The sequence below is a fragment of the Colossoma macropomum genome, unplaced genomic scaffold, assembly GCF_904425465.1.
Source record: "Colossoma macropomum unplaced genomic scaffold, Colossoma_macropomum, whole genome shotgun sequence".
NCBI classification, from domain to species: Eukaryota; Metazoa; Chordata; class Actinopteri; order Characiformes; family Serrasalmidae; genus Colossoma; species Colossoma macropomum.
The window spans coordinates 14,557,554-14,574,288 of NW_023494805.1; the positions used below are offsets into that span (position 1 = coordinate 14,557,554).

At 39.8% G+C, this 16,735-nt stretch overlaps 2 protein-coding genes and 1 non-coding gene across 5 annotated transcripts in view; all 3 read left to right on the forward strand.

The window, feature by feature from the left end:
- Positions 1-378: 378 nt before the first annotated feature.
- haus6 (HAUS augmin-like complex, subunit 6) lies at positions 379-8,802 on the forward strand. Its single transcript, XM_036597185.1, has 16 exons — positions 379-830; positions 1,628-1,723; positions 1,824-1,902; positions 2,042-2,174; positions 2,316-2,460; positions 2,602-2,664; positions 4,131-4,188; positions 4,442-4,615; positions 4,998-5,191; positions 5,882-6,011; positions 6,248-6,350; positions 6,450-6,522; positions 6,651-6,813; positions 7,101-7,199; positions 7,459-7,588; positions 7,756-8,802. Exons 1-16 carry the CDS (start codon positions 703-705, stop codon positions 8,424-8,426), a joined length of 2,439 nt encoding a protein of 812 aa, XP_036453078.1. The 5' UTR covers positions 379-702; the 3' UTR covers positions 8,427-8,802.
- LOC118826797 lies at positions 7,260-7,390 on the forward strand. Its single transcript, XR_005008799.1, has one exon.
- A 1,380-nt stretch (positions 8,803-10,182) lies between the features above and the next one.
- dennd4c (DENN/MADD domain containing 4C) overlaps positions 10,183-16,735 on the forward strand; it is a 57,593-nt gene continuing 51,040 nt past the window's right edge. The window contains exon 1 of one of the 3 annotated variants that reach the window (XM_036596735.1): positions 10,183-10,555. The gene's annotated coding sequence lies outside the window, so the exon portion shown is untranslated. Of the gene's footprint in view, positions 10,556-10,669; positions 11,261-16,735 lie in introns of those variants that run through there. The other 2 variants (XM_036596733.1, XM_036596734.1) reach the window with 2 other exon arrangements.

Sequence of the window (16,735 nt, forward strand, 5' to 3'; positions counted from 1 at the left end):
TGATAGCTTCCACACTTTTGGGAAGGCTTTTTACAAGACTTTGGAGTGTGTCGGAGGATTTTTTTGCCCATTCATCCAGAAGAGTATTTGTGAGGTTGTTGGATGAGAGGGCCTGGCAATCTCCGTTCTTTTTCATCCCAAAAGTGCTCGACGGGATTTGGGGTTTCCCCAAAATGTTCGCAGGTAACCTTTTTTTAACAAATAAACTGTATTAAAAGTGAAAGTACTGTAAATTAAAACGGCAGAACAGACTCTCTGATCTCCAAATCACCCGCTGTTTAAACGCCGAATGTTTATGATATAGAGATCGGAGATCGGCCTCGCCCGAAGTAGTGCAGCACGTTCATTCGCCGGATGTAGCTACATTTGATTTCCGGAGTGGCGCAGTTGGCTCAAACTCTTTGGCGGTTTGTGGGAAATGGTGGACGGAGCGAAGTTCGGCGGCCGCTGAACAAATGAAGAGGATTTATACATTGGAAGTTTTTACTGAGTTATTTATGTCGGACAGTAGATATTCTTGAGTGAAATGTTTTCTATCGGACTTTTAACGCTCAGAAACGCTCCGGACAGTGCAGCGCGCCGTAGCTACTAACATTAGCCAGCGTTAACGTCACACAGACGGGCAGTTAGCTGTTGTTTTGATTCTCATTATTCTCCGACTCGCCGGACAAAGTATCCGTTTAACTGGTTTATGTAGCCACCATGATGTCTCATCTTCAGGAATCAAACGGTAAATACTTGTGGTGGTTTCTTCAGAGTCTCGAATTCCACCTCGACGTTGCCAATAACACGGCAAACAAAACCAACACCAAGCATCTCAATCTCGGAGCGTAAGTAACTTTAACCTACATAAGGCAAACCGTACTGAATATATTTCTGTACATAATAGCAGCACGTATAGTATTTTTCTGTGATTTTTATCCCAAGTGTGCACTTTGTAGTTTTGTCGTTTATCCGTTACTTGAGATTTCACAGGGGATAACTTTAAAAGTATTTTCACTAACTGTAGATGAACTATTAAGAAATTTCAGTACATATAGCGTTACAGTCGTGTGCAAAGGTTTGAATACCCCAGGACATACTTTGTTGATTCTCCATGTAAAAAAATAAGCCAAGATCTTCTACATGGAACAAACTTCAATATTAAATATGGCGTTTTTATGCAACCAGGAGCTAAAAATTGTAGCAGTACAACACCAGGGAACAAAAATAAATCCGTACATCAGGGACTTCATGATGCACATGATGTGCGATCAACATAACGTTACTGATTACTACTGATCTTAACATTAAAACCCACATGTCAACTGATTGTTACTGTACAATAAGTTGAAAATGTTCATTATGTGTTCTGATTTTCATTAGATGGTAAAAATGTGAATGTCCATCACAGTGCAATTCAATGTACAAAGAAATGATAAAAGTACTTTTTAGAAAGTACTGTCCACGGCAGGCATGCTTTTGTTTCTGCAGAAGTGGAGCATATTTGCCTGTGCTTGTCATGCTGTATGCATAGTAAATATGAGTTATTCAGATTATTCTAGAACATTATGTGGCATAGTGATATAACTTTGGCCATAAATTCTCAAGTACCTTTGTACTCACCATCTTGTTTGCTATTTGCTAGGAACATGTTTGATAAACCAAACAAAGAGGCTTTCTACATTGTCATCCATTTCTTGTTTAAGAAGCTGAACCCTTCACGTGCGCAGGATGCGTTCAGGTAGGTTACAACTGAAAAAGGAAGACTTGCACTAATGGGTAATCCATTATGGGTCTCCACTGTTTGACATCTGACTGAAACAGTAATTTTTGTCACATAGACATTGCTGGCCAGTTTTGGATCACAAGGCAGATGCTGTATTTCGTAAAGTGGCTGTTGGATGGCTCCAGGAAATAGCGGTATGTTGTTGTTAAGGCAAAAAAACAAAAAGGTTATCGTACATTATTTACATGATCATTATATAATTACAATTATGGCTGATCAGAGGTGTACAGAGTGTATGCTAATATAATTGCATGTCTTTTATCTTGTACTTAGAATGAAGAAGGGAGCAATTTTCCCAAGGTGGTTGCGTCACATTTACTTTCTCCTTCCGGACCAAGATTCATCAATTTGATGCTTCACTTGGCCAAACATGTCATGGGAAAAATAATGATGACTTTCACCACAGGTACAGTATTTTAGGTGATGTATTTACTAGCAGTTTTTCCACTCAACAAATCTTGTATTTCTCCTAAAAAGAAGTATAGGTTTTGTGCCATGTTTTATGCACTGTACTGCTCTCAAACTTTGTGCTCTGTCAAACATTTAGATGGCACATGGGTTCCAGAGGCTGCAGCTGTTCCTGCAAGCTCTCCTGAGCTGGCAGTGAAGCGTTTTCAGGTTGTGAAGAGACTTTTTCAGAGAGCGTCTGTGGAGCAGGACAGTCTTATTCAGGACTATCAGAAGAGGGCTAGGTTAGCAACAGTTATTATTGCTACAGAAACATAAATATGACATTGTACTGAAAATGAATGGTCTGCATGGGGATTTATATATATTTTTTTTTGAGAAACTTGAGCTCATTCTAAGAGATTTAGTGTCTTTATCTGTTGCAGACGTTTGGAGAAGTCTTTGAGGGACCTTAAAGCAGAAGAAGTCAACTATGATGATTTGCTCAAGTAAGTCTTAACTCAGAATTCAGGTGCAGTGGAATCAAACCATTTCTGACAGCCAGTTTGGTTCAAGGACCAGATTGAATTACAGATCTACTTTGCATTAATTATATAGTTCAAAAGAGACAACTCATGCAACTAGATGTCAAGGTTGAAAGGCATAATTTTCAAATCCGCTCTTGTGCTTTTCATCTATAAGTGCTAATATTTTACATTGAGATTTTAGACATAAGTTGTGATATACAAAGAGATGATTTAATGAGTGGACATGTTTAGGCTCTGCACTCCAACACACTAGTTTTTAAATATTACAACCCTGTTTCCAAAAAAGTTGGGACACTGCAAAATGTAAACAACATAACATGATTTGTTTGAAAAAGAGCATCCCAGAAAGTTTTTCAGAAGTGAAGATGGGCAGGGGTTCACCACTCTGTGAAAAACTGAGTGAGCAAATAGTGCACCAATTCAACTGTAATGTTTCTCAGCAGAAAATAGCAAAGAACTTGGGGATTTCATCATCTACAGTACATAATATCAAAAGATTCAGAGAATCCAGAGAAATCTCTGTATGCAGGGGACAAGGCTGAAAACCAATGTTGGCTGGCTGTAGACTTCCGAACCTCTGGTGGCACTACGTTAAAAACAAACAAGATTCTTGGGGAAAGTCACTGCATGGGCTCAGGAACACTTTGGAAAAGCATTGTCTATGAACACAGTTCATCGCTGCATCCACAAATGCAATTTAAACCACTATTATGCAAATAGGAAACCATATATATACAGGATCCAGAAACGCTGCCTTCTTTCCTGGGATCGAGCTCATTTAAGATGACTGAGGCAAAGTGGAAAAGGTTCCTGTGGTCCGAGGAATCAAAAATTTAAATTCTTTTTGGAAATAATGGACGCCATGCCCTCCGTGCTAAAGAAGAGAGGGACCATCTGGCTTATTATCAGTGCACAGTTCAAAAGCCAGCATCCATGATAGTATAGGGGTGTTTTAGTGCACATGACAAAGGTGAGTTACACATCTGTGAAGGCACCATTAATGCTGAATGATGTACAGGTTTTAGAGCAAGATATGCTGCCATCCAGATGACATCTTTTTCAGGGAAGCATATGTGAGCATATATTTTTCAGAAACAATAAAATTTCTCAGTTTTTAAAGTTTGATAAGTTGTCTTTGTACTATTTTTAATTAAATATAGAGTTCAAATTATTTGCACATCACTGCATTCTGTTTTTATTGCACAGCAGCCCAACTTTTTAGGAAACTAAACTGTATATAATGCTGGTAGGCTACGCTATAATATTAATAACAATTGTCACAGTTGAGAATTCAGCCTGATAGCCTGATATTTATTACAGCCTGATACTTATTAAGCTCATTCTATGTTATATACAAACATTTTTGTGCCATTTATCCTATTTATAAGCATTTGACTCTCTTGTAATGAAATGACTTCTCCTTACAGGAAACATGAGAACAACATGGACTTGGAAAGTGAACAACTGACAAAGATTCAATGCAAGGTTTGTTGTACTTTCAAAAAAGATGTGTAATGTACATCAAATGTTGATATATTTGTATGCAATGCAGATGTGTAGAAAAGTCATTGGCTGAATAATTATTTAGACCCACACTTAATCATACTTTTGAAGATGAAAGCAAACAAAGATTTTGCTATTGTCTTGCTATCTATATGCAATACATTTTTCGGTGTCCCATCTTTTTTTTGCAGTGGCACTAATTTCTGTGAACTTGACTTTCATCTTTGATTTTTAGGTTAGAAGCTTATGGGCTGAGATTGATAAAGCCTTGTCCAGCCTAGAAGGAGAGCAAAGCGTGTTGGATAGTGTGATCCAGGGCAAGGTGGACCAGTATGCACTAGATGGAAGAGATATCAGTGTGAAGATACCTGCAGTTTTGCTGGAGCGAATGGAAAGATTATCACATCAGGTAAGGCATGGCATGCTGAATTTTATCCTCTCTTTAGTATCCCAGACAATTTTCCTGGCAACAATTTGCAAAATAGCTGCATTCTTATTTTACAAGCAGCTGAAAATGGATGTTTTATCTTCCTGGCAATAAAAAGAGGCTTGCCGGGTATCATGGTTGGTATCAAGTATGACATGTGTAATGTAAACTAACCTCTATTAGCAAACTACCAATGTTTTGTTTCACATTTCAGACTGGAACAGACAGCTGCACTTTCTTGAATGAAGATTTCTTACAGTAGTTTTGCTGAATGTTTCAGCTAAAATCCCTGGACTAATGTGACTTCTGCCTCAAACTGATAAATACGTCACATTCATCCTTTCTCTCCCTTTGCTGTTCTTAGGCCAGCACTGGAAGCTTATATGAGGGAGACCAACCTGTCCTCCTGCGGTTGCTAGAGTTTCTGAATGTGGGATTGAGTCTCCTAAATGAAGAGCGAGCCAAGGTTTCACATCCCACTTCACGGCTCAACCAACAGACTCTTCAGGAACAAGCTTTGCTCATGAACCGCTCAAAGGAGACATTGAAAAACATGAGGTATCAATTAGAAAGAATGGTAGTAGGTGCATATCATGTATGTTTTTTATGTTTCTGGACAGAGTGCAATAACACATTATTAAAACTATCAGAATAAGTATTGTTTGTGCTCCTGCTTGATTGAAATGACAACCTGCAGCCACACCAGCTGGTAAGACTGATTTCTGCTTTAGTGAGCTGTTTATTAGATTCAGGTGAGAGCAATTTGTGACCCCACCCACAGGGAAAGACCAATTGTTTGCTCTAATACAGGGGTATCCAGTCTTAGCCGCAAAGGGCTGGTGTGGGTGCAGGTTTTCACTACCAAAGCAGGAGATCACCTGATGAAATGTTTGAAGACTAAGAACGACTGATTTAACAATGGATTCAGGTTTGCTTCAGCTTGTTTGAAGTGAAAACCTGCAGCCACACCAGCCCTTAGTAGAAAAGATTGGATAACCCTGCTCTAATATAAAGCCTTGGGAAGATGGAGTTGGAATGAATGAAGAGGATGGAATGAAAGAACGCTAGAATGAAAAAACAGATAAAAACACATCTCTTATTTTCTTCATGCATTTTGAGCTTTAGCTAGTTCTGTCCTTAATATAATGGGTAGTGGATTCATAGTGCCTAAACTGATTATGTTCACCTGTATAGGTCTTTTTTTTAAATGCCATGTGAACACATTAAATTCATGTGGTGTTTTTCTAGGCGTAAAGTAGTCAAGGAGGATGTACCACAGACTAAAAGCTCAATTCGGAAGCTGGAGCTGGACTGGGAAAAGAAGTGGGCTGAGTGTTTGAGGCACACTCCCTTGATTTCTTTCCTCAAGGAGGATCCTGTAAGTATGCGAGTAACTAGTTTACTTGACTGAAGAATGTTTTATTGACTGGGTTAAACTACAGCTAAAATGAAGTGCTTCCACTGTATTGTTTTTTTATTGTATTTTGGCTTCTGAAAAGGGAATTTGTGGCTAAATGCACATCTGTGTCTTTATGTTTGCTAAAGCAAGAAGTTATAAACCAGTGTATAGAAGTTATAAACAGGCTTGCTTTGTCCTTTTTGTGTGTTTTACAGGTTTTGGACTTCCTTTCTCCAATGGCACCTTTATCATTCGAACCAGCCTGTGAAGCTGTCTTTAAGGCTAGTATCTTCTCACAATATCCAGCAAAGCTTCCTGGTAAGTTTATGGACTTCAGTCTAAATTCAGATTTTTTGGCTTTCTTTTGGTTACATGTTTCTCAGTACAACCAAGCCAAAAGTGTTTTGTTTCTTACAGAATTGATAGAACAGGCCCATAAAGAAAAACCTTGTTTGTTGGATGAAGTCAAAAAGGAAGTTGACTTTTCAAGGTGCTGTGATTTCCTGCTGTCCTTACTCGTTCAAACAAAACATTAGCAAGAATTTAAAATGTCTTAACTCTATTTGTTGGCTATTTTTAGTGACTGTTTCTCATTACAAGGAAATTTGTCTCCAACAGCTCTCTTCTAACTGAGGACAAAACTGAAGACTTACTTTTTTCTAGCTGCTTCACCTCACCACAGTGTGCGTCAGCTCACAGGGCACCTCACATGGCACGTCCTGAAATTCTGGCTGGCCTTGCTGAATCCCCAGCAGTTGTTCCCACTCCCAGCTCTGTTCAAGTAGGGTTGGAATTACCAAAGATCCTGGTGTTTGTGTTATTGAACACTGGCTCTCTGATGAATTATATTCAAATAAATAATGATTTTCTGACTTGTGGTGGCGGAAAGCTCATGTTGCAGAGCTTTCCAGCACATTTTTATGCTGTAGCGTATTTTTGATCACTAACATGACTTTGAAAGAAACTGCAACAAAAATCTACAAAGCAGATATAAGAATTAGCTTTGTGTGAAAAAATGTCATGTCCAGCATGGAAAAACCTTGAAGTTTTATTTTTCACAATCCACAGGCCAGCCATAGGAAACCCTTTACTTCACGAAATAAGACATCTGCTGCAAAGCCAAAGACTCAGATTCTGGAATTGGAATATGACAACCTAGCAAGTCAGGTATGTTCACTCTATTCTCAAACTGACTCATCTCAAGAGGTAAAGATTTTCAAAAATGTATGGGAGACTGATACATGGGCAGTTCTGAACTATGCTCTGCCTATCACTAGCTCTCCCTAGATCATACCTGCTTTCTGATGACCGGGGCGAATTGAGGGAAATCGCTACGGACAGATACGGAGCAGACAGTCCTTCTGTTCTTGAGTGTTTTGAACTTGAGAATTCTTCTTAGAATTCAGTACCTCTTCTTGTTTTTTAGTTTGCTGAAGCTGTAACAATGAGTCCAGCGGATGGTAGGAGAAGTGGTATGGAGCTTGAGCAGTTACTAAACACATTGTCTGATCCTTTCACAACCAAGAAACAGCTGCCTCGCACACCAGAAAGCTTGAGTAAGTTTCCCTGCTAGTTTTTAAATGAGGTTTAAGTTCTTCAATTTACAATGACATCATCTGTGCAACAGTATTTCAAAAAACAATACACTTACTATACACTAGCGTTGTCTTCTGAATTGTGAATCTTGTGTACCATATTTTTTTCCCCTTATTTTCCTCTCCAGTTATGGATGTCCGAGCTTCATGGAGGAAAGCTGTAGAAGAAGGGAAGGCTGAGAAAAAGCATGGGAGAGGCCAGGATAGCCTCCTTGTTCTCGTAACACCTATATCTGAGGCCAAAGAGAGAAGCCCCAGTCCAGAACCGTTTTCGCTGAATGGTTCTACAGCGTCAAGTGCTGACCTGCCACCATACAGTCCCCCTCCTTCCCAGCAGGGGGCCTCCCTTCACTCCACAGTCACCTGGAACTCCTCTCAGCTGGAGGCTCTTGACCAAAGCTCCGGCAATATCATACAGCTCAGCATTGCGCATGAGACCTTTCCAGACATGGAAAATGATTCTTTCAACTGCAGTGATGATCAACTTCAAGAAGTCCAGGAAGAGATGGAAGAACTTGTGCTTCCTCCAGTTGTCTCACAATCTCCTGAAGCAGAGACTGCCCTCCAAATGGCTCGGAAACGCTTGGCTACTTTGGGCGAGTCCCCCTTTACAGGGGGACACAGGGAGACTGAGTCTGATGTCTTGACATCAGCAAGAAGAATGAGCCCAGTGTTAAACAGTTGTGGTGGGAAGATGTTTTCTCTGGACTTGGACCAGTTGGAGGGTTTTTCCTCTCCTGTACGAGAGGAGCTCACTCTGCCCAATCTAGTAACATTTTCACCCATGGATGAATTCTAAGTGTGGTCTGGGGTCTAGACAATTCATGGCACAAGCAGTCCCTCCTCAACCTTTTATCACTGTATTTAGTGCCATAGTGCAGGCTGGTTAAGGGGAACTGAGAGACAATGTATGGAGGAAAGGTCCCCACAGCCTAGCTGTAGTGCTTTAGTGTTTCAGCCCTAACAGTTTAACACTTGCCTTACTTTGTCTTAAGATAATTTGTACTATTTTTGTAAAAGTTCATTGCTACATAATGAAGTGACATGACCAGATTGTACAGTTGTGAAATTAAATGAATTGGGCTAATAAATGTAACAAGCTAAATGTGAATGTTGTAATAAAGTAACTTTGTGCAGTCATCCTTTGTGTCTAAATAAAGGGCTCCTATATTATATATTGTGTACATGTATTTGATGTTTATGGTTTTATGTACCAGAAACGGTCTTGATCCTTATTACATTCATCCTTTAGTATTAAAATGTTACTGTGGTTTTAAGATTGATAAATTTCAGTGCGCACTGTTCTGAGTAGCTGCCCTCTGATGTGCCTCTTTGAAAACAGCAGCCTGGCCTCAGAAATGCTCCTTATGTTATAGGTATAGTAGTGTATTTGGCCAACATCTGTGCCTCCCTATACTGTAACAATGAGTCCTGGAGCAAGACTACTAACACTACCTTCACCTACCTCTGTATAGTGACTGAATTGCAAGTCATTCTGGATAAGAGCATCAGCCAAATGCCATAAATGTGAATGTTGCAGTGTAAATGGGCGGGACTAAACTGGTGAAGGCTAAATAAGTGGAAATATTAGGTATGCTAGGTTTGGTTGCTCTCATGATGAAGACAGTGAGCTAGTTTCTATAGGTTATACTGACATTGAGAAGTTATGTATTGAGAAGTTAAAGTGTATGTTTGAAACAAATGTTTAAATTTGTACTGAACCTATTTTTTAAAAGAATATTTTTTCTCTATTTTGGCACTATTTGGCCTCTCGGTTTCCTTAACGATCTCAAATGTAGGTTAAAAGAGAAGTTCACCGATTTTTCAAAAAATTCTTCATAGTCAAATGGTTAAGATGTAAGTCATTCAGAGAGGTTCGGTGTAAAATGCTTCGTTCTAGAGAAACTTTGACTCAAAACTGTTCATAGAGGTTGCGATAGGAACCAGACGCCCAACTCTGAAAGCTCCCTCACAGAAAGTTACACAAAATGGTTATGATTACATTATTTGGCGAGTGAGACGTTGTTTGACTATAAGGTTTTAGTCTAAAAAGTATTTTAATCGATGCTTTGTTTGCAGTGTACTTTCATCTCGTCATGGTGGAAGGATACGTGAAGGGTGTTCTAAGGCAAAATAGTCCCCAAAGAAAACTTTTTTTTTCATATCGACTTATTTTGCTATTATCAGCATTACATGTATAAACTCAGAAGACACGTAGTTAGGTTCAGTGGTGGTTTTGGATAATAAATAAAATGGCTATATTTGTGTTGTACACATTGTGACCCCTGGTTCCTATCACCACCACTGTAAAGAAACCTGAGTGTAAGTTTCTCTACAACGAACCATTTTAGATTGAACCACTCTGTATGACTGTTTACATCTCAACCACTGAATTATGCAGACGTTTTGAAAAATCACTGGAATTCCCCTTTAAGTAAGACTCAGGTTGAGTACTTTAGATGAGTCATTCAGAAAACAACCACACTGTTTTAACCTACCGTAGCGATGTGCTTTGTATTGCTGTGCGGTTAACTGCGTTTGGGAAAGAACAGAAAAGGCACCTGTTACAGTGAGACGCCAAGATAGGGGGCACAAGTAACCTGTGTAACTGAGGGGAAGGCGGAAAAAAGTAGAGCAGAGCGAGTCATTCTTCTGGGCGGCTCCATTCCGCCTCCAGCAGTCAGTCAGTCAGTCAGTCCGAGAAAGCCAAGAGCTCACCAAAGTAACAAAACACAAACATGGCGCCCACTCGCAACGCCACGCATCGGTGAGAGCAGCGACAGCAAAGTGGGGGAAAGTTACCGGGGAGGACCAGGCCACTCTCAGTTTGGACATCCTGCGGACGTGTTTCAGTCAGGAGACGAGCACGGTGAAAGCTGGAAGTTGTCTACATGTCAGCGCTCTTTCTTATAGACGTGTAAACAGCTGGTATGTATGTGCGCTCCCTCTTCGTTAGAGAAGTTCCTGTGTCTTAAAATGCTGCATTTCAAGTTCACTGCAGTAGCTAACGTTAGAGCCGTGGAAGCGACCCGCCTTCGAAACGACAGAACTGCATTTTCGGTGGCGGCGCCTCACTCGCATTAGCTCGCTGGCTTATGCAAGCGCTCAGTTAAAGTGAGTGGTGTGGCTGGTCGGCGTTGCTTTGGGCTAAAGACGAGGAAAGTTAGCAGCTTAGGACAGCTAGCGTTAACTAACGTAGGTTAGCGATCCGTGTGGGTGAGGTTTAGTGTTACACCGTCAGTGAAGCCCGGAGGTTGTAAACAGTGTTGGAGTAAGAGCAGCGGAGTGTGTGAAGCTGACCTAGTTTACTTACTAGCTTTGAGGGGGGATGCAACAGTTGGGCACGCAAAGACCACTTCGGTAGACGAGGTTGAAGCTGGCTTCCTATTCGAATTTTCCCGTTCCACCTTAAATGGTGCGGCAGTTACGTTCTGGCGCCCCAGACGCAGCCACCAAAATGCTAGTGTTTCAACATTTAAGGTGGAACGGAAAAATTCGAACAAGAAGCCAACTTTAGCTTCGTCTTCTGTGGGCGCCATTATCGCTGCAGCAGCGGAATTGCAGGTGTTTCAGGGTGTGTCGGTCGGCACAGGTAAACTACAGTCCACCACAAGTCCCCTCAGCTCGACACAGGTAAGTTAGAGCACAGCCCACCGTAACTAACGTGAACTCAGCTCTTCAGAAAGTCGGCCCGTCTCAAATGTAAAGCCGCTTGAGGAAGTTGAGGGCGGTTGCTGTTAACGGAGAGGTTAGCAGACAGATTGACTGACTCATATTCGGCGGAATCATAAACGTCGCACACTTTTAAGTAACGGCATATGTCTTTTATTACCTCGTATCAACGGTCATGGTTTGGCTATCTGTATTCAGAGTTGTAAAAGTTAGGTACTTAAGTACGAGTCGATATGCGCTTCATTTCTGTTGAACCACAAGCGCAGACTTTCAAGTTGGCTAGGCTAATTTAGCCAAACAGTCGGTTGTGCTCTGTAATAAACAAACGAGTCGGTGTGCTCCAGAGTAGAGCTGGGCAATAAGACGATATTTATCGTTATCGTGAGAAATTCTAATACAGTATGTCGCACTACGCTTTTCTGAGCAGGTCGTGGAAGTCGCCAGTACTTAAAATCACTTTCCAACTGCATGTTTAATTAAAAAGAGAGCATAATTAGCCCTGTTTATTTGGATTTGGTGCAGCACATTGTGTGAAGTGTTCAATACAAGTAATTGGATTCATTGTTGTTGATATTTTTTTAAAGAAAAAAAAATACTTTGTTGGTTCCAGGAAAAAATAAATATCTTGACACATCGTGGAACGTAAAAACTTCCTGATATTACATTTTGCCATATTGCCCACCTCTAATCGACAGCGTTTGTGTTTACAGCCTTTAAAATGTTCATAAGGATGCTTTTTTGTTATTTCTTTATCTGTTGGTCAGGTTCATCTACTAAAAGATGCAAAGTGGCAATTTAATTTGTGCATTTTGTGTAATTTCTTTACTTAGTAAATGCTTTTTTTGTTTTAAGGACTCTAAAAGGGTGAAATTGCAGAGAAGGCCCTTTTTAATAAGGATGCATATTTGTAACAGTATTGGCAATAATTTGTTTTTGAAGAATTGGCATTGGATAGATTTTTAGATTCCGCTGAAATTTCAAACTGATATGATTGAGCAGAATGTTTAACTACTGCTGGGCCTAATATGCTAAAATGTCTGTATTTTATTCATTTTAATGGCTTTGTAGCCCTGTATAAATGAAAGTTACGTTTCCCTGTAATTCTATCAAGAACGTTTAGTCTGAATGTCTGCATTTTGAAAATGTTTATGTATTGGCAGATATGCACATGAAAGATATTGGCATCAGCCCAGAATTGTCGTATTGTCTGTGCACCGCTACTTTTTAGGGTGCTTTTGCAGACTGCATTAATGTAACTGAACATGATTGAATTTAATGTCAGTATGAGTTGATGGACCTCTTTCTCAGATGTCTTGCTTTACATGACTGCTGCAGTTGCGCTCCAAAACCGCAAGAAAATGGCCGTAAAAACTGGCCAAAATTGTAACATGGTCATAGTCACTTCACTCTGCATTTAGATTTTGGAGGATGGTTTCTCAAGTGTTGAAAGGCTACATGTGTTTAGCAGGCTCATACTGTAAGGTTGGTTATGGTCAGCTTGTTATAGTGACCTTGGCATTATCTGACGTGACCTTGTTACAGCATTTATTATCCAAATGAGGTCTCTGCATTTAGTCATGAGCTCCCGGATCACAAAGTTCAAACGTGTGGTATATATATATGTTTGCCACAGCTGTACTGTCTCATTGAAGCCTGCTAAATGGTATAGGGGCTTAGGAAAGATTGAGAGAAAAGATAAAAGAATGGCGTTGTGAGTACAGTAAAAGACAGGACATGTGGCAGGAAGGCAGGCCTCTCTCCGGTGAAAGAGAAACATGACACTGTCATGCTGTAGGTGTGTCCTTTCCACCTCTAGCTTGCTGACAATTGTTGAAGTGTGAGCTGTGCAAGGGGGCTGCAGTCTTTCATGTCTGTTTCCCCTCAGTGTTGATTCAGATGTACTCTGAACTACAGTGTTTAGGCCAGGCTGTTGTTATGATATATGCTGGCACCCCAAGAACAAATGGCTTTGTGCGGTAGATGAGTGCAGGTGCTGTGTGCTTGGAATGAAGAGTAGGGAAGGAATTCATACGCCGACGCTGATCAAGATTATGTAGCATTCCTTAAAAGGGAATTCTGCTGTTTGGATGACATATGAAATGTCAAACCTTGTTAAGCTCACAACACTCTTAATCCTTTATCCGTTAGTGAAATGATTCATTATGGCTGCTTACTGCCTAACTGGCTCTGGTGCCGGCTGTGGCTTGGATTGTAATGCTAGACTGTGCAGAATTTTAACAGAGAGGGCCCGAAGAGCCGGTTTTGCTTCCAGTTAGGCTTCCTGTTTGACCGTCATGCTGTGACACCACAGCTTCGCTGAACTCACCTTCAGCCCTGGGCAAAGTACTGGAAATACCAGGTATTATCCAGGGGATAAGCATGACAACAAGGTTCTTTTTCCATTCCAAATGTCATAATTTGTTCATCACTGATCACTTTTCTCTATTTATATATTTGTTTGCTATTATTATTATTATTATTATTATTATTAGCAGTAGTAGTAGTAGCAGCAGTAATAGTAGTAGTATTACTACTGCGTTTATGTGGTGTGAACATTACATGAGTGTGGAACAGTAGAAATGGTTCAAAAATTATTTAAAATAATATATTGATGCATTAATATACATTAAACTTAGTTTATTTACTTCTTTTGTGAAGTTACCATTTCAATGATACTGTGTTTTGTTTTGACAGCAATGATGTGCTACTTTTAAAGATTTTTGTGCACTTTTAACGTACAATTAATGAATAATTAATGGTTTCTAATGGAGATATCTCAGTACCTGATCCAAGCACACCCTAGTGTGTTTATATATACTCAGGCCTTTGTGAGGGATTAGGCTGTACCAGGGTTGGTGTGATCCGTCAGCTACTTCTGCTTCTTTTGCTCTCTGGCTCTCTCTGGCTCTCTCTCTCTCTCTCGCTTGCTCGCTTGCTTGCTCGCCATATCCACTTGAGCTGACGTGTATGTTAAAGGCTACCACACAAAACCACAGACTTCACTGGTTGGTCACTGTGTAAAGCATGGTGTGTTTCAGCCAAAAGATACAGCATCAAGTTCTTCTTAAAAACTGACTTAAAGCTCTGAATAGCAACCGGCATCATGAAAAGAAAATTGTGAGCAATCCCCATTGACTGCTATTGAAATTCAAAAGCTCCCGAAACTACATTGGAACAGTTTTAAGAATCTGTAAATGAAATGGTTTGCAGGCAAATGTGTCAGGTCATGTGTCTGAGCTAAATGGTTAAAGTTTCATGTTGTAATTTGAGTGTCCTCTTCTGTGGTGTGTGATATGTTACACTGAAGCAGATGATGTTTGTTCCTCCAGCAAGTATTATTTTTCTGATTGATAGAACCACTGAATTGAGGTTTGTAGCGCTCATGAATACAGTCAGTCTGCAGCCCTGTGGTAAACAACTCTTACATTTATTTGAATCATGTTTAATTATATAACTATATAATCTTTAATTGCATGCTACTGTAGACAAGGAATGTTGTGATGTGGTGGAGTATAGACCTCGCTTTTGGCTAAAGACTGAAAACTGACTGTGAGTCTGATATTTCCACTTCAGATGGCATTTGCATTGTTAGACATGAGGGATTATCTTGATTCTGTATGCTGCTAAGCACTTTCCTGAGCCTGTTGGTGCCAGTAACCGGGTATCCTTCAAAATGTTTTGATATCACTACCGGTACCTATACTCTGACTTTTTCCAGCTTGCATACAAAATGTAATTTAGGCTAGTGGTGATATGACAAAAAAATATGTACTATACTTTAGGACATTTTCACGATACAAGAAATGCATCACAATATTTAGTCTTTCTGGGATTTAATAAGTTGGAACAGACAAAATAGAACTTTTAGTGCCTTATATATGCATGCTATAATAATATTATTATTATTATTATTATTATTAATAATAATAATAAACAACTTAAAGCTACAGTGATTTCAGTGTTTATTTATTTTCATTTTATGTTTTACAGTCTGCACTAAATCCAATAAAACAGACCTTATCATGCTCAGTTTGTCATGAAACATGCAGTGTTTTTTAAATACTGACCATATCCATGGTATGCTCACAAAACCAGATCATAATTTATCACGATAATGATAAAATATCATCATATTGCCCACCCCTAATTTAGACATCCAATCACCAATCTAGATTTTGGAGATGACATTCTTATTACCTCACGAATGTTGAGACTGACTACTTAGGTATTGAAGTTTGCTATTGAATTTTGGTCGTTACCATAAACATATTGAATTTTGATACCCAGCCCTATTTGGGTTTTATAAGTGACCATGTCATGTCTGTAAACATGGCAGTAGGACAGTGCAGCCTATGATATAGTTTAAGCTGTGGTCTTGTGTCACTTTTCTCTGAGGTCACTATTTACTTTGGTAGTATCCTGATAAGAACAATCTTGTTAAATATTCTGTGTCCCATAATGCTATTATTGAGTTCATAATTTACCAAGCAGTATTATGCTGAATGTGTGTCCTTGCAAAAAATGTTCTGATTGTTCTATAAAACCATTAATTCACTTGAGGCCTGTGCTGAATTAAAAGGGTTTCTGGCCCTCTACTTCATTTTAATTACATGTGGTCCTGACAACTGTAAATGGTCTCTTGTAGTACAGGTCAAGTTCTGTCTAGCAAAATGTCTTTTCATTAAAACCTCTTTTCACCCCACAAAAATGTGCATGGACCTTTCAAGAAATGGGACAGCACATTGTGTCTAACTTTGTAAGCAAGTCATAGAGAGCGGCAGTAGCTAATGTAAAACTGTGTGACTTATCTTTATATCTAAATGCCTCTGCCTTGTGAGATCTTACCCAAAACATGCTGGTTCTGCAAACCGTCAAGCAGTTTTTGCAGATGTTCAGAGCAGAAGAACCCCACAGTGCCTTTTACGACTAGCTAAGTGACGACCAATTCTCTTCAGTGCTTTGAATTAATGTTACAAACACGAACATTTCTACTAATGGACATTAATTTTTGTAAGTCTGAATATTATAGTCAAATCTTTAACATAGCACTGACAGCAGTGTTATGCTGTATGCTGGTTCTGCTGTGGTAGTGCCAGCCTAACAGCAGTGCTCTTGGCAGCGGAAACACTGACCCATCACCTGGACTGCAGTCTGGCTGAAAACATCTTCCATCAGCTGGAGGCAAAATATGCCGCTTCTTCATCCTAAACCCTACTGTCAGCTTAAAAACTAACTACCTATTAGTATGCAGAGAGTGCTTTCCACAAGCTGTTGCGTAACTATGTCTGGCTACATCAGCAATCAACAGACCAGTGAGCCTCTCCTCTGTGGATCATTACGCACTGCTGCCGTGCTCGTTTTTGGTTGATTTTTGAAGGCAGCTACCACAGCTGTACCTGCCAATTTAGAGTTGGAGGAAAGCACTGCCACATGCTG